At 41.4% G+C, this 23,271-nt stretch overlaps 1 protein-coding gene across 4 annotated transcripts in view; it reads left to right on the top strand.

Annotated features, from left to right (window-relative positions):
* The window catches only part of LOC149835313 (PX domain-containing protein EREL1-like), a 39,190-nt gene extending 18,113 nt beyond the window's left edge, over nt 1–21,077 (top strand). For 2 of the 4 annotated variants that reach the window (XM_090008373.1, XM_090008374.1), the window contains exons 9-10: nt 19,910–20,128; nt 20,530–21,077. In XM_090008373.1, the coding sequence (XP_089864499.1) occupies nt 19,910–20,128; nt 20,530–20,772 (462 nt within the window). In that variant the 3' untranslated portion in view covers nt 20,773–21,077. Of the gene's footprint in view, nt 1–19,909; nt 20,288–20,529 lie in introns of all 4 variants that reach the window. The other 2 variants (XR_016432314.1, XM_090008375.1) reach the window with 2 other exon arrangements.
* The last annotated feature ends 2,194 nt before the right edge of the window (nt 21,078–23,271 follow it).

The following is a 23,271-nucleotide window of genomic DNA, read 5'->3' as shown; positions in this document are numbered from 1 at the left end:
AGTACATGATTTACTCCCTCTTTATCTTTTCGTGTTATGATCATGTCATCAACATAAAGAAACAAAATTACAATACCTGCATCAGATTTTTTAACAAATAAAGCAGTGTCAGTATAACATGAAAAGTATCCAAGACTAGTCATAACATAACATAACTAAAGCGATCATACCAGGCCTTCGTGCTTGTTTGAGACCATACAAGGCCTTTTTAAGACGAATAACCTTTCTATTAGAAATATCATACCCAAATGGTGGATCCATATACACTTATTTTAATTCTCTATTAAGGAAGGCATTTTTGACATCTATTTGGTAGATAGGTCATTTTCTGATAGTAGCCACAACTATAAGTGTTCTAACAGTAGTCATTCTAGCGATATGGGCAAAAGTCTCATCATAATTTATCTTATATTCCTGTAAGTATCCTTTGGCTACTAGTATGGCTTTATGTCTTTTCAATCTTCTATCACTCTTACTTTTAACCTTGAAGACCCATCTACATCCTATTTATTTCTTCCAATGTGGTAGGTTGGTCAATTCCCAAGTTTTAGATTTTTTAATGCTTTTATTTCTTCGCATAAGGCATTTTGCCATTCTGAATAGTTAGCTTAATTATATGAGACTGGTTCGAAGTAGGACTTTTTTTTTGCTAGACATACTCTGAATTTAGGGGCAAAGGACTCATATGTCACAAATCTATCAGGTTCTTTATGTTGTCTTTCAGAGTACCTAATATTTCTAGTTTCTTGGGCTTCTAGGTTGAAATATTTTTCTAAGGCATTAGGATGGTAACTCTCTTGTCTTCTTTTATATTGAATAATTTGAGCGTGATCCTAATGTCCACCACACTTGGTATGCATTTGAGGTTCATTATTGTCAATTTGATTCTCTTTTGATATCAAATTACTATCAATCTTAGAATTCAACTCTAAAAATATATATTCTTCTCTCTTAGGCACATTGTTATCAAAAAAACTTTTCTTCTCCAAAAAGGTAACATTTCTTGAAACATATAATTTATCATTTTTAATATCATAGCATCGAAATCCCTTTTGACTCTTACCATACCCAAGAAATACACAAGGGATAGCTCTTGGAGATAACTTGTCATTTTTGTTGGTCAACACAAAACACTTACATCCAAAGGTTCATAGTATAAAATAATCAGGAGAAATTTAAAAAAGTTTTTCATACAGAGTTACATTTTAAAGTTTTGATGATGAAAGCCGATTTATAAGGTAAACTGTAGTAAGAGCTACCTCAACCCAAAAATGTTTTGGAACACCTTTGGAGATGAGCAAAGTCCTTGCAGTTTTTACTATATGTTTATGTTTTCGTTCGGCTAATCCATTTTGTTGGCATGTGTTTGCATAAGACCTTTGGTATAAGATTCTATTGGATTCTAAATAGCTTTTTAAACCATTTAACAAGTATTCTTCCCTAAATCAAAATGAAAGATGGGTATGTTTGTTTTGAACAAATTTGTAACCAATTTATGAATTTTTCAAATACTTTATTTTGTGCCTAAAAAGGTAGATCCATGTATAACGAGTATATTCATCTACAAAAATAACATAATATACATATCCACCTTAGATTTCACTGGGCCCAGGCCCCAAACGTCAGTGTTAATTCAAGAGGTTTCGAAGTAAAAAAAGTCCTCTCTTAATAATGAATGGATTTCATCTTTGCGAGTATGCAATCAACACATTGGATTTTTTTATTGCAAAAATTTCTCAAATGAGATACATTTGATAGTTTAGCAATACTAGGATGACCTAGTCTTTGATGACACAAAATCAAATCCATTTTTTTTACATTGTGTAATGCCCCCAAAATCCCGGACTTGTAATTTTTTAGGGAAATTTTGAAAGCTTTGTAATCATTCCTTTTTCAGAGTTTAAAATAGTTGTTCAACAAAAAATGGTGTTTGAAATAACAAGTCAATGGACTTTGGGCGCATTACAGGCGAACATTAATTTACACAACGGATTTGTAACTTTATATATTCATTGAAACCAAATAGATTAAAAAACGAGGTTTTAAAGTTCATACGAAAAGTGAAATTTCAAAGAAAACCTTATACCAAATTATAAAAAAATGTCCTAAGGAGCGAAACGTCAGAGAAAGAGTCTCATCTTGATATCATCACGTCATCGTGCCCTCGCTTGTCGTACCAACCTAATCATCACATATATCAATAAAACGGGTTAAACTTATAAAAATCTGGTAGGTGCATAGATATCAAAATTCAGAACAACTAACATATACGTTGTTCTTTTCGTGATGTGTAGTTCAGAATAAGCAAAATGAGCATGATAATCTTGTTTCGATATTAACTGTCATGAGGGTACGCACATGAGAAATGTAGAAATAATTGAGAATGCACGGGGGTTTGTTATTCTATGTATTTTGATATCCCGGACAACTAGCTGAGTTTGCTTCTAAGGGGATGGCCAATGACCAAGAGAGAATTTCCCAGAGTCCACTTGTTCAAGGGGATGCATTCATACTTCTGCAGAAGTCATTGGGACCTACCACTTAGGATAATTTTTGATAGTCCAGTCCCCTAACTCTGATGACCGGGGACATTGAGTTTAATTGCTACTCGAGGAGCGTAGTTGTTAACAACTTGTCCATCGGAGTTTTTGTACCATCCCATCCGCTTTCTTGACGGAACCATGGATACGAATGGGTATGTCAGGTTTTATTTTAACTGACAACCCATTGTACATGCTCTGGTCTTTCAAACCAACTCAAGCATCTTGCCTGTGAATGCAATTATCACTATTCATGTAATTTTCTTTTCATTATTGTGCTTTTGCACGCCGTGAGATTATCATAAACCTCTCATCCAATCATTGTAGTACTAACATGCCGTGTATGTCTGATAGTATCGTTACGATGAGAGATGTATCAGTTTCTAAGAAAGAAACCTTAACATTCTTTAGAAATCTCAAAGTCTCGTGCTTTAGGCTGAGGATATTTGTGTCATTTCGGATATCAAAACAAAGGACCGTACGTACCACTTAGGGCTACGCAGTCGAAGCCCTTTCGTTACTCAGGGTTGAGGGAAAGACTTGGTTGTGAATATGCAAACGCCAAATATTCGTTTTTGCTTTTCGAAACAACGAATATTATGAGTTTTGGAATTTCGCATGTGAAATCCCCTTTTTCTTTAAAGACTTGGTGAGTATACGCAAATATGCGTCTTTAAATGCAAGTGTAATGCAAAATAAGCATGAGTATGCTAAACTGCATACCTTACAAAGTCATATATATATATATATATATATATATATATATATATATATGATACATATATATCAAGGCATAAGCCTGTGCACATTTCAGCGCGGCGGCAATGTAAATGAAATAAAGCTAGACTCAATGTGCGAAATCACACATCAAGCTAAATAAACAGTGTAATCCATGGACGATGTACAAAACCATACATCGACTAAATAAATTACGTAAGTAGTGCACGATGTACGAAACCATACATCGGCTAAGTAAATTGCATAAGCAGTAGCATGTGTACGTAACAGTACGACGCCAAAGTAAATGACATAAAGCCAAACTTATGTGTGAAACTACACATTGAGCTAAATAAGTTGCATAAGCGATGCACGTTGTACGAAACCATACAGCGGCTAAATAAATTGTGTAAGCAGTGCACGATGTACGAAACCGTACATTGGCTAAGTAAATTGCGTAAGCAATAGCCTGTGCACGTAACAGCGCGGCGACAAAGTAAATAACCTAAATTTCAAATGGACAAGAATACGCAAAACTGCGTCCTTGAGTTTAAAATCATATGTATATATATGCATGTATATGCTATACGTATAAGTTAGAAGTATTTTGTCATTTGTCCTCGTATGCAACTTTTTTCTATCTCGAACATGGTCAGACTCGCTCACGATTTCGAGCGTAGGTTTTTAAAGGCTTGTGCCTTGGTAAGAGTGTCACATTCGTTGCGCCGATGTGGTGCACTAAAAGATATTTTATTTCGCTACGAAAGAAATGATGCAACCATTTTAATTTAACAAAGTAAGCACTTTTTGTGTTGCATGGGTCAAACCCGAACCCAGTTCGAGCCGACCGGACCGATCCGAGCTCGGTGAAAATTGAACTGAGGACCTGAGCTTCGCTTGGTGTTGCCAGACCGGGTCAGGCTCAATAAAAACTGAACTTGACTCGGTCCAAGGGAGGACTAGGTGGCAGAGTCGAGCTTGCCCCCCCCCTTCCTGAAACAAGCGACCGAGCTGAGCTCGGTTCTGGTCGAACTCGAGATAGCAACAATAATATGTTGTTGCTACTGCTCGAGTGTAGTAGATGATCGGGGAGGGTGCCATGGCAGCTGAGGCGCCGCCTTGGCTCCTCCGTTACAGCCAGGGAAAAAGGGGTGATGTCCAGGAGGGGTGCCTATCCACTTCCGACCTGCCGGAAGGAGGGGTGCCTACCCACTTCCGACCTGCCGGAAGACGTATACAGAGAAGAGAGAGGGAGCAACAGTTGTTAGGCTGCTGCTACCTTTAGGGAAACAGAGGGCTCGACCCAGTAGCCAAGCTGGATCTGGCCCTCAACCCAAACAGGACCGAACCTAGGCTCGGTCCTCCAGTTGAGAGAACCGGGCTGTGCTCGGTTTAAACCGAGCTCTGCTCGGTGATGTCTTAATGGACAAAAAAAAAGGGGCAGGCAGAGGGGAACCGAGTGCCGCCCATGCCCGATCGTACTCATAACTGCATGAGGTCTCCAAGGTGAACAACCTCTGATGGCGTGAGAGAGAGGACGAAACCCAAGTCTGGCTCGGGTTCAAGATGACCAGCCACCACTATTGAGGTGGCCGGAAAAAATTCCTAAAATTAAAAGGAGGGAAGGGCTATGCCCTCCCCCACCCCCAGCTAGGCCACTGTCGATGGCAGTGGCCAACAAAGGTAGCTCCTTGTTGTCGTTGCAGTGGCTACCATAAGCAACCACCGAAAAACAAAGAGAGTGAGCGAGCGTCGCGTACCTGAGGGGTGGGGAGTGTTAAAATATGATGTATATACATATATATATCTATATAGATTATGACACATACACATATATATTATCATATATATGTCTATGTGTCTATCTACATATATAAATATATATATTTATTTTGTAATACCCGATAGGGGTAATTCTGTCATTTCACTTGTACACGCATATCCTAGATATGCTTTCTTTTATTTTTTCCTTTTATTCTTTTTCCTTTTTTACTTTTTTACTTTTTTTTTATTGTTTGAGAGGGGTCCACATAGAGTCGTTGGACCCCTCCAACGATCATAAATATGACCGTTGGAGGGGCTCCAACGACTCTATGGGAGCCCCTCATTGGGTCCCTTGCTGTGTATAAATAAGGGGCATGGCCCCATGTATTTTTCAAGCTTCTTATGAAGCATTTTATGAGTGAAATATATTTTTTTACCTCTATGTGTTTGACCACTTTTTGTGGTTTATTTTGCCCATTAGTGGCCTCTTGTGTATGTGCGTGCTTCCGTGCTTTCTCTTGGAGACTTCACCTCTCTTGTTTGGCACTTCATTACATGGTATTAGAGCTTTGGTTGAGAAGGCTTCATCGGATCCTCTCTTGACAAGCAATATCTCTCCTCTCTCTTGTCTTCAAAATTCTTTTTCTATAAATGGCCAACAAAGATGCAAAAATCGATCTCTCATTCAAATTGGATGGGACCAATTACCGCATGTGGGCGGCCGCTATGAAAAATAATCTCAAAGGTAAAAAACTTTGGGGTTACGTATGTGGAACCATTCCGGAACCACAATTGAAGTTAACTAAGTTTGAAGGAGATGAGGAAAAAGCATTGAACGAAGAAGAAAAAGAAAAGGCTATTCTTGATTACTCTTCTAAAATGGAAGATTGGGAAAGTGAGCATGCTAAAATCTTAGCATGGTTCATGAATAATGTCGAATTGAAGATTTGTGCAAATCTTGCAAAATTCAGGAAGGCTAATGAAGCTTGGTTTTTTATGAAATGCATGTACACCCAAAGAGACCTTGCTAGGCACTTTTTTCTACAAGAAAAGGTAAGAGCTACCAAGCAAGGTGATATGAGTATTAGGGACTACTATAGTGCTCTATCCTCTTCATGGGATGAGCTTGTTCTTCTCGAACCGCAATGGGAAGGAAGTGCTATTGCCATGAGACAAGAGCAAATGGAAAAAAGAGGTTCTTTCAATTTATTCATGGGCTTCGTCCTGAATTTGAGCAACTTAGAGGATCTCTTCTTCATAGGGCCTCTACTCTTCTAAGTGACATTTTGGCCGACTTATGTCAAGAAGAAACCCGTTTGGCCTTGAAAAGAGATGTTGATGAAGTACATGCCGTGTCTAGACCCGGCAACAATGTAAGATCATATAAACCACCACATTTTTGGAAGAATAATGGTGGTGGAGGAAGAAAAATCATTTGTCATAATTGTAATGAACCATGCCATATTCGTCCGGATTGCCCTAAATTCAAAAAGAAGGTGGCTTCCGTGGGTGAAACTCCTCCAATCATCAATGAAGATTCAAAAAAGGATGGTGACATAAAGGAGTCCATCGCTCATCTAACCGAAACTCTTCAACAATTTATAAAGATGAACTCCTCTACATCATCCTTTTCACCTTCCACTTCCGGTGTCGCCATCTCCTCCTTTCCAGGTATGACTTCTTGGATTCTTGACTCGGGTGCCTCTTTCCATATGACTCCAAATGCATCACTTTTGTCAAAACCAAGTCTTAATAAATTCAAATCATATGTATCCACCGTCGATGAAACATCCTTGAATGTTAAAGGCATTGAAAATCTTGAGAAAACTTATGACCAAAACAAAGAATTTTTTGCTCCCAAAATCCGAATTATTCCAAAACTTAATCTAAATCTTTTTTCCGTTTCTCAAATTGCCGATTTTGAGTGTAATGTCTCTTTTTCACCAACCCATTGCTATGTGCAGGATCTCCGGTCCGGGAAGCGGATTGGGCAAGGCCATAGAAGAGTGGTCCTTTATTATATGGATTTTTTGTCTTTGCCATCCAAATCATTTTGTAATCATGTTCAATCTAAAGATATTGAGACTTGGCATAAGAGACTTGGACACCCTAGTATTTCCAAGTTGTATCTCTTTCCGTTTTTGAAATTTTTTTGTAATACCAATACATTTACATGCAATGATTGTATTCTTGGGAAAATTCACTCTCTTCCATATTCACATAGTAATTTCGTGTCAAAAAGGCCTTTTGAACTTGTGCATTCCGATGTATGGGGACCGACACCCGTTATGTCCAAAGGGGGCTATTCTTACTATGTTTCTTTTATTGATGACTTTACTAGATACACATGGGTTTACATTATTAAGAATAAATCCGATATCTTCACTAATTTTAAAGAATTTCACGTTCTTGTTCAAAATCAATTTCAACACAATATAGCCATATTTAGATCTGACTCGGGAGGTGAGTACATATCTAAAGATTTTCAAAATTATTTTAAAACAAATGGAATTTCGCACCAACGATCTTGTCCTAAAACTCCGCAACAAAATGGTCTTGCGGAAAGGAAACATAGACATTTAATCGAAACCACAAGAACTCTTCTTGTGTCTAAAAATGTTCCTAAAAACTTTTGGGCCGAAGCTCTTCTTACCGCAACATATCTTATAATTCGTATGCCCTCTTCTTCTTTAAAAAATGTTTCACCTTTTGAAAAATTATTTAAAATTACTCCAGATTTTAATAGACTAAGAATCTTTGGATGCAAATGTTTTGTACTTAGTCAAGGACAAGATAAATTGTCACCTAAAGCTCTTGAATGTGTGTTCATTGGCTATGATGAGAATAAAAAAGGCTATAGATGCTATGATGTTCGAAACAATAAACTGTATGTGTCAAGAAATGTAAACTTTATTGAAGAACAAAATGGTTTCGATATCCACACATCTAGGGAAGACATCGATTATTATTTTCTATTTGACTTAGCTCCTAGAATTGAGTCCCCTGAGGCAATTATTTGTGATACTACTTGTGATGGCATCTTACATTATAATGATATACCACAACATGATAATGTTTCCCAAAATGAAAACCTTAATGATATAAATGTATATACCCGACAGTTAGGAAATGAACATCAACCTGCTATTGACAGATACTCTCAAGACTTCTCTTTAGAAGAATCTATTGACAACAATTCACCTAGGAGATCTTCTCGTACTAGTAGGCCACCACAAAAATTTGTGTCTTATGAATCCTTTTCTTCAAATTATAGGACTTGTCTCATGTTAATACATTCGTATCATGAGCCTACCTCATTCAAAGAAGCTAAAGATCATCCACATTGGATTGAAGCTATGAAAATCGAATTAGAGGCTCTTAGCAAAGCCCAAACCTGGAGCATTATTCCTCAACCTTTAGGAAAAAAGGCAATTGGGTGTAGATGGGTATATAAAGTCAAAACCAAATGTGATGGGTCTCTAGAAAGATACAAAGCTCGCTTGGTTGCAAAAGGCTACGCCCAAGAATATGAGATTGATTATGAAGAAACCTTTGTTCCTGTAGCCAGAATGACTAGTGTACAAACCTTAATTGCTTTAGCCTCCATCAAGCAATGGCCGATATATCAACTTGATGTTAAAAATGCGTTCCTAAATGGAACTCTGTGTGAAGAAGTTCTTATGGACCCTCCACCGGGTCTTGAAATTGGGAAAGGAAATATTCTAAAATTGAACAAAGCTCTCTATGGTCTTAAACAAGCACCAAAAGCTTGGTATGATCTTTTTAGCAAAGTAGTTCTTGATAATGGTTTTTCCTCATGTTACACAGATACTGCTTTGTTTGTTAAATCTTCTAATGAATACATAACAATTTTGTTGCTGTATGTTGATGACATGATTATCACATGTAATGATAAGAAAGGTATTGACCTTATTAAAAATATTCTTAAGAAAAATTTTGATATGCCTGACCTGGGTTTTCTAAGGTATTTCTTAGGAATTGAAGTTGCATACTCCCCCAAGGGGTATGTCCTATCTCAGATGAAGCTTGCCTCTGACATTATTGCTAGGTCTGGGCTGACAGATGACAAAAGGGTGGAGACTCCAGAAGTGATCAATGCCAAGATGAGAGCCAGCGATGACACTTCTTTAGCAGACCCCACGTCTTACCGTCAATTGATTGGATCTCTAACATATTTATCTATCACCAGGCCCGACATTTCGCATGCAGTTCATAGTGCAAGCCAATTTCAGACTGCTCCTTCTACTATTCACATGGCACCAATAATGAGGATTATCAGATACTTAAAAATTCCATAACTAAGGGAGTATTCTTATCCTCTTCTTCACCTCTTACTTTACTTGCGTATACTGACTCCGATTGGGGGGGTAACCTCGATGATCGTATTTCTACCACAGGTTATTGTGTGTTTCTTGGTGAGTCACTTATCTCCTGGAGGTGTAAGAAGCAGCATAAAGTCTCTCTCTCATCTACCGAAGCAGAATATCGTGCGATGGCCACTACCACAACTGAGATTGTATGGTTAAGAAGCTTACTTAAAGATATGAGTGTCTCATTCTCAACTCCTTCAAAGCTGTGTTGCGACAACAAGAGCTCTATCTATATTGCTAGCAATCACACCTTTCATGAACGAACAAAGCACATTGAGATGGACTGTCATTATGTTCGTGATGAGTTCTTACGGGGCACCATTCAACTCCCATATGTTACTACCGAATATCAGTTGGCGGACTTCTTCACCAAAGCTTTGCCATCGCCTCACTTCTACTTCTTCCTTAGCAAACTCTCGGTGATTTCACCGTGTGTTTGAGGGGGGTGTTAAAATATGATGTATATATATATATATATATAGATTATGACACACACATATATATTATCATATATATGTCTATGTGTTTATCTACATATATAAATATATATATTTATTTTGTAATACCCGATAGGGGTAATTTTGTCATTTCACTTGTACACGCATATCCTAGATATGCTTTCTTTTATTTTTTCCTTTTATTCTTTTTCCTTTTTTCCTTTTTTAGTTTTTCTTTTTTTTTATCGTTTGAGAGGGGTCCACATAGAGTCGTTGGACCCCTCCAACGGTCATAAATATGACCGTTGGAGGGGCTCCAACGACTCTATGGGAGCCCCTCCTTGGGTCCCTTGCTGTGTATAAATAAGGGGCATGGCCCCATGTATTCTTCAAGCTTCTTATGAAGCATTTTATGAGTGAAATATATATTTTTTACCTCTTTGTGTGTTTGACCACTTTTTGTGGTTTATTTTGCCCATTAGTGGCCTCTTGTGTATGTGTGTGCTTCCGTGCTTTCTCTTGGAGACTTCACCTCTCTCGTTTGGCACTTCATTACAGGGAGGCCTCCCTACGCCAACGTGAGGAGAGCTCCAACGAGCGAAAGAGGGAGACGGGAGGGGGACAAAAGATCTCCCCTGTGGAGTCTGGCGTCCAGCGAGAAAAGGGGGCTCCCGTGAACAAGAGAGAGGGATGGGAGTCAAGGGGGAGAGAGAAGACAAAGGGGGTTCGAGTTTAGCAGAGAGAGGAGGAGAGGAGGGTGCGCCAACGAGTCTGGTCTTCGAGGTTTTTAAAAAGAAAACCTCCCTGTGGGGGGTTAATAGAAACACGCAAGGCGGGGGGGGGGGAGGTGGACCCCGATCCAGTCGGATCCAAAACAAATTTTTTTTTGCACGAGTGTTATACATTGAGACAAAAGGGTTTCTTTTGAATAATTAACCGATCAATGTAGTAGAAATCTCCTTCCCTATGGCCTTTCCCAATCTGCTTCCTTGACTGGAGATCCTGTATTAAGCATTGGTCAGATGTGAAGGAGACACTAGAACCTTATCGATGATTTGAGAAACCGAAAGTAAATTTAAATTGTGTTTTGGAATAATTCTTATTTTTGGAATACAAAAATTTGGAGATTTTTCAAAAATTTTAATTCATTTAACATCAAGAGAAGTTTCATCCGCAGTGAAACATTTTTTCTACTTGAATCAATAATATAATTGGTAAGCATGAAACCATTATAGGTCATATGAAATGAAGCACTAGAATCTAAGAGCCAAGGAGTCATACCAAGGGGTGATGAAGTAGAGACTACGACACCTGTTGTGGAGAAACTTTTTAGAAGAGGTTGCAAGACTTTCATTAATTGAGATTTTGACATATTTTCTATGGATTTACTTGAGTTTTCTTTGTCAATTCGAGAAGTATCAATCAAAGCGATCTTTCTTTCCTTTTTAGCTTTAAATTCCAGACAAAATGGTTTGATATGTCCCGGTTCTCCACAATTGTAACAATTTTTTTTCTTTTTATCTTCTTTTCCTTCATAAGACCGAGGTTTCCCAAATTTGTTTTTTTTTTTTTAGAAATGTGGAGGCTTATATGTATGAGAATTAGCACCTAGTCTTGAAATGGCTAGGACATTATTCTTGGACTCTTTTGATTTGGTTTGAGATTTCAACCTCATTTCTTCCATGCAAACTTGGGCCAAAACTTCATGAATAGGTGGAAGTTCTTCTTTCTTTTTATGAAGGATATTACTCATTTGTTCAAATTCGGGCTGTAGATCCCTCATAAATTGGAAATTTTGTTCATTCACAATTTGTTTCTTTCTTTGTTGGGCATCATTTGTGGTTTCCCAAATAAGTTCCATTTTTGCCATTTGATCATACAACCTTTTTAGAGTCTCATAGTACTCTCTTACACTCTTTTCTCCTTGTTTGTAAGTGTGAATTTTGTCTTGCAACTCCCATCTATACACGGCATAACTTTGAGTGTAAGTTTGTTTAATAAAGAGCCAAGCTTCATCAGCTCTTTCGAATTCTAATATGTTCTTACATGTGTCCTCAATCATACTTTCCATAAACAAGGAAATGACCTTTATATGTCCCATTTTCCATTCTTTCATGGCTTTCTTATAGTTCAAGAGAGCCTTTGATTTCTCTTCTTCTTTAGTAGTTTCATCATTTTCGTTAAAAGTTTTTAGAGTAGATTGTGGTTCTATTGAGGAACCATCAACATATTACCACAAGTCTTTTTCGATTAGAATTTTTTTTAAGGCGGTGGTCCATAAGTTATAGTTATTTCATCAAATTTAATAAAGACCACCGTTACCACTTCCTTATCAGCCTTTCAAGAGAGAGGAGAGAAAACTAAAAAGATATGTAACCAATAAGAGTAGAAGGTACTTAGTTTGGCAATGTTCCCCAATTTGTTATGATGAACTCTTCCAATTTTCGAAGAATAAGGCACATCAATCTTTAAGTGATGTTATAGGCATGTTTTCCAATGCTCTATCCGACCTTCTTGATCTCTCACGAGTCTCTTGAATGTCTCAATAACATCAAAACAACACCGAGGCTCTGATACCATGTAATGGAATACAAAAAGAATTCAAATGTCACTTATGGACATACACAGTGATGCAGAGCAGGACCGGGTCCGGTCTACACAGAGTGACCCGGGCGTGTCCAAGGATCTCGACACTAATGGGGTAGACGATCGGACCCAGACAATGGATCCGATCGCGAGTCTGGTGCCACGATGCAAGGACGTGGTGCCCCTGCACACTTACACAAGGCGAGCAAAGGCTGGAAGCAACACCGCACATTGGCAGCGCCCAGATCCATCAGCAACGACGAGTTGTCTCAGGTCCAAGAACTTGACCCGAGACCCAGATCCAGTCACGCCCTATTAATACCCTGTTTTAGGGTTGCGTGAGATACAGAAGATTGATTTTTTTTATTCTTACTCTGAGTTTCCCTTTTGATGCACAGTTGGCAGCAGTCTCTCATTAGCCCTTTGTTTATTGTTTTCATTTCCTATTTGTTATTTCATTCCATTTCATTGTTCAATTGAATTGTTATTGAAAAATAAAGCATCCATCGTTCATTCTACGGTGGTCGTCATCAGCACTCCCAGCATATCGCACGATTGGAGCAGTCGTGATTCTCGTTTCCTCAACATCGAAGTGCCTCGTTACAAGCGATCTTTACTGCATCACGTGTGACACGATTCCCCATGCTACATCAAAGTGGTATCAGAGCCAGCTTTCCTCCTTCGTCAGCGGCATGGCTCAAGAGGCGAGGAACGATCCTACAAGTGGAAAACAGAGGGAGGAAACTGGCACCGAAGATTCGATGATGCGGATGCTCGACATGATGACGAAGATCCAGGAAAACCTATTGCGCGTAAGCAAGGATGTAGCCGGTATGTCGAAACGTATTGATGAAATCGAAGATCGACTTGTTGTTCTTGAATTGTCGGTGGAGACGCCCGCAACGACCATGATGAAAGCGAGTGTTGGGTTGGGCGACGAGACTGCAGACGGTTGCGATGGTGCTCAAACAGGTCCACCCAAACCCCTGCCAACTTGTTGTGCAACCAGATGGCTCCGAGGCAGGCCTGCGCAGAGATGTCGGCTGCGTGACGTTCCAGCAGGGGGTATCGTTCCTGAACCTTGGCGCAACTACCACTCGGGCGGTTGAAGCCCTCCAGCCGACCCAGGGGGGCATTGAAGGGCCTCCCAACACCGACCTGGGTGCGCAGGCCTGGCCTCGTGTTGTTGGGCCTGTGCCGCAGCCAGGGCCTGGTTCGCAAGGCCCCAGCGTGATGCTGGGCCAGGCTGCTGGCACAGCAGCGTCAGCCAGGGCTGAGGCTCACCCAACTCGCTTACCCATGCCCGCGGGAGGGGGGGGGGGGTGCCGCTGCAGCCCACCAATGTGCAGGGGGTACCGGGTCTCCGTGGATGGGTTTGAACCCGCGAGGGTCTGGATCGGACTATATGACAGCGGGACCCAGATTCCGGGGACCATCCTTTGGGTCCCAAGGAACGGGTCCGAGCCTCGAAACCCTTTACCCGACTTACCCAGTTGGGTCCGGTTCGGGGGTCGCCCCGAACCAGATCCAACCTATTACTTTTGAACCCAAATTCAGATCTCCTGCTGACCCAAACCCATATCAGTCCCGGATGGAGCTCCAATTTGAATTTGAGCCGGGTCAAAACCAGACCCATCTTGTTACGGATCAAGGGTCGAGTTCAAACCAGGCCTTCTCACACTATAACTCGATTCGTGATCCTACCTACCCCATTTTGGGTCTGACAAATAGTTTAGGACTTGACCCGATCCATATCCAATCGGGTGATTCATCCCAATACTACACCAACCAAACCCAATACCCGTACCAAACCCAATCCGTTAACCCATCCCCGATCCAGAACCCAGCACCATACCCGACCCAATACCCCTACACTAACCCAACTCATAACCCAGATCCATATTATCCTGTTCCTACCCACCTAGAGCCCGAGACCCACCCGTCTACCTTTAGTCGGACCTCCTGTCATACCGGTGCCACAACGCCGGCCACAGATGGCTTCCACCCACGGGCAAGCCAGATTGAGGCAGTTTTCAGTAGCCGCCATGCAGATTCAGCAGGGACCGGTGCGACCTGAGCGCCGACCACACGTTGTTGGAGTTCGTCAGCACCAGTATCCAGGCGAGCAGTACCGCGAAGAGGGTGATGAAGCAGTGTTGGATGACGACGCTTTCTGGAACGAGTACCCCGCAGGAATGGTGGAGACTCGTCAGCAGAGAGCACCAGAGCACCCCTTCACCTACGGGGTGAAGCTAGACCTTCCGGAGTTCGCAGGACAATTCGATGCAGAGCAGTTCTTCGACTGGTCCTATGCCGTACAATTTTTCTTCGACTACCACATTGTAGTTGAGCACCGTCGTGTCTCTCTAGCATCAACTCGGTTGAGGGGCCTAGCACAGACATGGTGGGTTGAGCTGCAGAGGTCGAGGGAGCGACATGGACTAGAGCGCGTACAGACATGTGAGGAGATGCAGTCAAAGTTCGTGCCTTCAGACCACGCCGAGCGAGCCTATAAGGAGTACCTGACCCTGCGTCAAGGCACCCGTACCGTGGTAGAGTACATTGCTGAGTTCCATCGTCTATCCCTATGAGTGCAGATCGAGGAGACCGCCCGCCAGAAGGTCACGAGGTATATTTCTGGTCTCCGTCCTACTATTTCTGATGATTTCAGTTGTGTCACAGTCGAGTCATTTGATTAGGCAAGAAGTTATGCCATGGATGTGGAGGAAAATTTGAAAAGGAGGCAGGAATATAGGACCTCTCATAGTGACCAGTCCAGTTGACCCAAGTCGAGTTTCCCAACCAGGGGAGCGAGCTCCCCTAGGAAGGAAGACTCAAAGTCCACCCCAAGAGTAGATCCTAGCAAACCCGACCAGTCCGGACCCATGTACCATACCAGATCCAAGCCCAAGCCCAGTGAGTCTACCATTCGTTGTTTCAGGTGTCAGGAGTTATGTCATGTCGCGTCCAAGTGCCCCACTGCGAGCAAGAACACCCATTTCATTGAGGGTATTGTTGAGTCAGCGTCTGATAGTGAGAGTGAGGGTGAGTCGTTTGTTGAAGGAGATGATGAGAGGAAAGTCGTAGAGTTCTACGGCAACGTCGAAAATTTATTGTCTATCCGTCATGTTTTAACCACACCCCGAGAGTCGAACCCTGCAAAATGGTTGCGGAATAACATTTTTAGAACCCGGTGCAACTGTGAGGGGCATGCATGTGATGTTATAATTGATACTGGGGCATGTGAGAATATGGTGTCTGAGAGTGTCGTGTCCACCCTGAACCTGAAAACGGAGAAATTGTCCCAACCATACAAGATGACATGGTTCAAAAGAGGAAACGAGGTTCCTATTACCCAGCGTTGTTTAGTTTGGTTCTCCATGGGGGAGCATTACCACGATGAGGTGTGGTATGATGTAGCCCTTATGAGTGCGTGTCACATTCTGTTGGGATGTCCCTGGCAGTTTGATCGCAAGACCATTCACGGTGGCCGCAGGAACACATACTCATCTATTTTTAAGGGTCATAAAATAGTTTTTCTCCCTATCAAGGAGACCGTTTGTTCCATTGTGGATAAGCCTGAGCGAGTTTCCTGACTCGCGGGCCTATCTTATCGGTCTTTATTGAGCCATTGTCGGGAGGATGGTTATTGTTATGCCCTGGTGGCTAAGCCGTCGATGAGTACGTCGCTGCCCGTTCCCGCGGACATCGTGCCCCTTGTCGAGGAGTTTTACAACATTATGCCAAATGACCTTCCTGATGATCTACCTTCGATGAGGGTGATGCAGCACGCTATTGATTTTGTCCCGGGATCGAGTCTCCCTAACCTCCCCGCGTATCGCATGAACCCATCCGAGCATGCCGAGGTGTTGAGGCAGGTTCAGGAGTTACTGCAAAAGAGTTTTATTTGTTAGAGTGTGAGCCCTTGCGCAGTACCCGCCCTGCTCACTCTTAAGAAAGATGGGTCCATGGGCATGTGTGTTGATAGTAGATCAATAAATCGCATTACAGTCAAATACCATTTTCCCATTCCTTGTTTGGATGATATGTTTGATATGTTGGTCGGTGCCTCTATTTTCTCCAAAATTGATTTAAAAAGTGGGTACCACCAGATCCGTATCCGAGAGGGGGATGAGTGAAAAATGACATTCAAGACACGTGATGGATTGTATGAGTGGTTACTCATGCCATTTAGGCTATCAAATGCCCCGATTACTTTCATGAACATGATGAATGTCAATGCCAAGAAGTGTGAGTTTATGACGTCAAGTGTTGTATTTTTGGGTTTTATTGTATCGTCTGATGGAGTTAAGGTGGATCTCGCCAAAGTCCGTGCGATTGTAGATTGGCCTATCCCAAAGACTATAGGAGAGATCCGGAGTTTCCACGGGTTAGCCACTTTCTACCGCCGTTTTGTGAGAAACTTCAGCACCCTCATGGCCCCTATCACAGAGTGCTTAAAGGAGACCAGTTTTCATTAGACGTCTGCTGCGGGAAAGGCCTTCACGCTCATCAAAGATAAAATGACTAGTGCCCCCATCTTAGCCCTTCCTTATTTTAGCACAGTCTTTGAGGTTGAGTGTGATGCCTCTAAAGTGGGAATTGATGCAGTCTTGAGTCAGAACTGCAAACCCATTGCTTTCTTTTGTGAAAAGCTGACTCAAGCTAAGTGCCAGTACTCCACTTATGACGTCGAGTTTTATGTCGTGGTACAAGCCTTTTGTTATTGGAGGCATTATCTTATTTATAAGGAGTTTGTCTTGTACACGGATCATGAGGCGTTAAAGTATTTGAATAGTCAAAAGAAGTTGAGTGCTCGTCATGCCAAGTGGGTCAGTTTCTTGCAAGAGTACACCTTCACTATTCGCCATCAATCAGGTACTCTAAGCAAGGTAGCTGACGTACCTAGCAGGAAGAATAGCCTTTTGATGACTATATCAGTGCAGGTCATTGGGTTCGAGCAGTGCAAGGAGATGTACCCGACAGACCCTAATTTTCAGCAAGTCTGGGAAGGGTGCCACTCCCCTGATAGCATAGCTGACCCACAGTTTAGTATACATAACGGTTACCTTTTTCGAGGTAATAAGTTATGTGTGCGTGGTTTCTCTCTTAGACTTCAGTTGATTTCCGAGTTACATGAAGGAGGACTAGCTAGGCATTTTGGATATGATAAGACGTTCGCACTGTTAGATGAACGATACTTTTGGCCCAAAATATGCAAAGATGTTGTCAAGTTTGTTCAAAGTTGTCGAGTGTGTCAAGTGTCCAAGGGTCGACGTCAGAATAGTGGTTTGTATACTCCGTTGCTCATCCCTGAGCGGCCTTGGGAACATGTTTCCATGGATTTTATTATGGGTCTTCCAAGAACTTCGCGTCGTTTTGATTCCATCATATTTGTGGTTGACCAATTTTCCAAGATGACTATCTTTGTTCTGTGTAAGTGAACCACCGACGCCTCGTTAGTAGTCTCGTATTACTTCAAGGACGTGGCCCGCTTTCATGGGTTGCCCGACACGATCATCTCAGATCGTGACACGCGCTTCATGAGCCATTTTTTAAAATCATTATGGGCCTTATTGAAAACCAACCTCCAGTTCAACAGTGTTTACCACCCGCAAACCGATGGTCAAACTGAAGTTGTGAACCGCACCCTAGAAAACTTGCTAAGGAGTCTAGTTGGGGAGAATGTCAAAACATGGGACCTAGTTTTGCCGCAAGCCGAGTTCGCATATAATAGTTCCATCAACCGGTCCACGGGCAAGTCTCTGTTTCAAGTGGTTTATGGTCGGTCACCCACCCATGTAGTAGATCTAACACCTGTGTCTAGTCTCCCAGCCCCAACCCCATACGTGTTTGATGTCGTTGAATACATGCGTGATATACATAGGCAAGTCTGAGCCAAACTCGTTGAGAGTTACGAAGCTTACAAAGCTTTCGTAGACCAAGGTCGTCGAGATGTCCAGTATCAAGTTGGTCAGTTAGTTTGGGTTTACCTGCGTCCTGAGCGTTTCCCAGTGGGTACTTATGGTAAATTGAGTCCTAAGAAATATGGCCCATTCAAGGTCCTCCAGCGATTGGGTCCGAATGCCTACCTCCTTGAACTGCCCGGAGATTGGAACATTTCGCCTATCTTCAATATGTCTGATCTATATGATTACTGTGGTGACAACAAGTCGTTAGAGCCGACTTCTTCCCAACCAGGGGAGAATGATGCAGAGCAGGACCGGGTCCGGTCTACACAGAGTGACCCGGGCGTGTCCAAGGATCTTGACACTAATGGGGTAGGCGATCAGACCCAGACAATGAATCCGATCGCGAGTCCGGTGCCACGATGCAAGGACGTGGTGCCCCTGCGCACTTACGCAAGGCGAGCAAAGGCGGGAAGCAGCACCGCACATTGGCAGCGCCCAGATCCATCAGCAGTGACGAGTTGTCTCAGGTCCAAGGACTGGACCCGAGACCCAGATCCAGTCACGCCCTATTAATACCCTGTTTTAGGATTGCGTGAGATACAAAAGATTGATTTTTTTATTCTTACTCTGAGTTTCCCTTTTGACGCATAGTCGGCAGCAGCCTCTCATTAGCCCTTTGTTTATTGTTTTCATTTCCTATTTGTTATTTCATTCCATTTCATTGTGTGATTGAATTGTTATTGAAAAATAAAGCATCCACCGTTCATTCTATGGTGGTCGTCATCAGCACTCTCAGCATATCGCACGATTGGAGCAGTCGTGATTCTCGTTTCCTCAACATCGAAGTGCCTCGTTACAAGCGATCTTTGCTGCGTCACGTGTGACACGATTTCCCACGCTGCATCACAGTCATAATGACCACTTATGGGTCAATCACATAAACGCAAGAACCACACAAATCACCCACTTAAGGGCACACAACACAAAAAAAAATAGAATTGTATTGAGAAATGCTCTAAGCAAGAAGCCTTACAAGATGTAGGGTTTGAACCCCTTTATATACACAAGGGAACAATAGGTAGCCGTTGGGGAGATCCCAATGGCTCTATGGTCAAATGACCAATGTGCCCATTCCTATTTTAGGATTTACAAAAATAAAAATAAAAAAAAATGAAGTAGAAAAAGTGTACAATGACCACAATACCCTTATCTATACAAAATGATTAAAATACCCCTATGTGATATATATTGACAATGTCCTCCTTCTATGGCACTTTTTTCACACCATTTTTCCCCTTATTTTAGCTTTTGTTTCTTTGTTAGGATAGTTGCTGAATAGAACCATTTCTTGAAAATTTGTTGTTGAACTGATTGGTCATGACTGTATGGTAATGTTTGTATGAAGAGGTTTTCATGTCCAATTTTAGCCCGAATTTGTTCTCTATTTCTATAGATTTAATATTTGCATGTCTCTTCTGAGGTCCATTCTTTTTGGTTTATCATTATTTAATTGAAATTAGCTGATACCGATTGGTTGAACTCGGCTTGGAATTACTTTGCAGAAGATACTCCACATAGAGAGGCAACAACTTGAACAATCAAGAACTTCAAGATTGAAGTTATCGCATGAATGTGAGATTATTCGCAGTCAGCTTCAAGAATGTAGTGTCAATTTTCTTGCTGAAGATGAAGACAAGTTCTCTGTTGATTCTTCTTCACTCTCGGGTGCGCTAGATTGTTTGGCAACATCAGACAATCAAATAGGCCTGCTACTTGCAGAAGTATGCTTTCTTATAAGCTTTTGTTCTCACCATGTCATCACAGTCATCGGATGATGTTCTTAACATGGTAATTTACTTAGCAAGTGGTGGTGTCCCTTTGAACGTGTAACTAGTAAAATGAAGTAAATCTTTAGCAGCTTTTTGCTTCCTGATAAAATGGTAAGCATCTTCATTGTTGTTGGAGCACCCTTTATCACAGCCTTCGTGACCATTTAGGTTGGTATCACCTGTCACCTCTTCTACCTAACTTAGTTGATCAAGTTGATTGGAAGCAAATTGTCCCGATCTGCCTGCACAGCCAGATCCTAAATAGAGTTATTTGTAGAGGCTAGAATCAAGATGTGGGTGCATCAGAGATTTTCAATTGTTATAGTTTCATTATGAAATTGTGTATTTTGCAGGCACAGCTATTAGCCCAAGAGGATGATGGTGCTATTGGTGCTCTAACTAGAAGTCAGGGTAATGAATCCCAAAGCAGTTTGCAGATGAACGATGATGATTCAACAGCCAATGCTGAGACTGCATTCCAGAACATGCTGGCTTACATTCTTATTGACAATGCTAGATTACGGAAGCTGGTGAACTCTGTAACCCGTCGCGCACTTAAAACAGTTCCACAGTCTGAGGTAGGAAGACAGTACTGAACAAGTTTCTTGAAAGATGATGAATTGTTGGCCTTGAATAGCAGCACAGTTGCTTCTCAGTCCATGATGCCTGATGGATCCTTTCCTATGCCTCGAAAACAAACCATCCTTGATCTCATTCAACAAGCATAGTGAGTTGCATAGGAGATTCTCATACTTGTAGAGATTGTTGCCACTAATTTTTTGTAGGCATATGTAATTTAGAGGATAAATTGCTCGTTCCACAATCATGTATGCGTTCTTTTTTACATGGAAAAACAAGTGAAGAATAAAAAAGAAAAAGCAATACCTGCAATCATCCTCAAGAGGTTGGTGTCTGTCAGAAACGCTAGTGTGCATGTGTTTTACCATCTTCATGACGTCTAAATGGGGATAATATTTGTTACCCTTGTGTGTAAGTAACTCCTTAGTTGGAACTCATAGGGAGAGGTTTTGAAGCTGATCCATGGATGTGTTCATCATGGTCAAAATAGTAGGAATCGACTCTTGGATTTGTATTCTTATGATGTTAAAATGCGGTTTTTTAAGGGTTGAAAATTCAGTACATTTTAGGCTGTTGATTTTTTATTTCTTAAAAAATTTGATATACACATCAAAAAAACATGATCCAATGGTCGGTTTCTACTAAGCCAATCTGTAGGGTCAGACGTGAAAAAACAAAATAAAAAAAGAGTTTCACTAGGGGTTCCTTACCCAGGATGGTAGCATGCATTATCCATCTAAGTGCACGGGAAAGGGATCAAAAGCAATAACCGGGAATTGGATTGAGAGTGGACTTTCTGTTGAACTGTTTCAAATTGTATTCTTTCGAGGATTTCTGCTCTTTCAGTTTTTAAAAAATTCCTTGAAAAGTTAAGGATTAGGAATCTTTTTTAGAAATCGAATTCATTCGGTCTTATACGTGTGAGGAAGGTAATAAAAAAATGAGTTCTTTCTTTTATCACTTATGAGCATTGCAAGATAAAAGTCTCATGCAGAGTTTTGAGAGAGAAGTGGGGATTTTTTTTTTGTTTCCTACTCTTCCACTCCAGTCATTGCTCTTCTTTTTGATACTTAGAAAGTAGCTGCTTCAGTTTTAGCCACTGAAAATTTCGATGTTTCTATTTTTCATCAAAAGAATGGCATTTTCTTCTGGAAATTCTAGTTATTCTTAGCATGATATTGGAGAATCTCATTGTTATTACTGGAACCAGCATGAAACTTAAGTTTGCATATTCGTTCATATATCAAATCTCGTTCATATATCAAATCAGATATGTAATTATTAGAATAATTGTTAGAGACTTAAATGGGCACCTTAAAATCACAATTGCCAAAAGAATGGGATGTTGGAAGAGAAATTTTCATCTTGAAAAAGTCTTTGGCGACGGTTTCTCTCATCTGGCTTATAATATCACCAAGTTAAAGGGACGTCATGAGCTCAAAACCTGCAGTGTGCGTTCCCTGTTGCAATGTCAAAGCTGGTTGTACTCCCTGGTGGGCAAGAGGGACTTGGTTTTACATTGACAAATGCTTCGAACAAAGCACAGGTCAACGGTTTGTAGTTCAGGCAGACAGAAATTTGATGAGTTTTCCTCGGCTATCGAAAAAAAGGGGTTCCTGCAGGGAAAGCGGCCTAGAGTGGAGATGAAAATGGATTAGGCTCGGTCAAGGTTTCAATTCAAATCTGGTACTCTTTCTCGGATGCAGATCTAAAATAACATCTAATTGTATATTCTAACAGGATTCAAATTTACATAGTCAGATTGATGTACAATCGCATCTAAATCAAATTCAATCGTTTCGTACATTTTAACTGTAAAAACCTCATTCCTGGCGATTTCTTACTGGATCCTGCATTACCATAAAAATATCTGATGCAATAGCATCACTTTGGATAAAGTTAGATCTACTATTTCAGTAAAGGTCGGATCAGGACTTGGGTTACCCATGCTCCAGCCTGTATCCGGAATCTTTTTTTCACTTCTTACTCCAGGTCTTAGGCTTGTTTTTTTTATATATATTTACTAGGAGAAACGCTCTGCTTGCTGTGACCTGACAGCGTAAAACTCTGTGAGTTGCCACGCTTGGTCTTAGGCTAGCTTGAGAGTTGGAGAGTTTAGTAGGGATGGCAGTGGACTGGGGTGGCGGCGGAGAACAAGGTCTCCACCCGTGCTCCGTCTCAAAATCAAGCCCTCCCTCACCGCCTCCATCCCCTCATGGGTTTTGATTTTGACCTCCATCCCTGCATCCATCTTTGTTTCATGTCCTCCATCCCCTGTCCAAACAAGGTGAGACGGGGCAGGGCGGGGCTCCATTTTCTCTTGATCCATTGCCATCTCTAAAAAGGATTGGAAACGGGGCGGGGCAAGGCAAGGATCGGGGTGGGGTGGGGGAAAACGTAAGTCCATCCCTGCCTCCATCTTTGGGTTTTGATTTTAACCTCCATCCCCTTTTCATGCCACCCTCAGTCCAAACCGGAGGCGGGGCCCTGTTTCCATTGCCATCCCTAAAATTGAG

This window comes from Nuphar pumila, chromosome 6 (assembly GCF_984573655.1).
Source record: "Nuphar pumila chromosome 6, dmNupPumi1.hap1.1, whole genome shotgun sequence".
Classification (NCBI taxonomy): domain Eukaryota; kingdom Viridiplantae; phylum Streptophyta; class Magnoliopsida; order Nymphaeales; family Nymphaeaceae; genus Nuphar; species Nuphar pumila.
The sequence above is the reverse complement of the archived record's forward strand: the minus strand, read 5'-3'. Positions and strand labels throughout refer to the sequence as shown.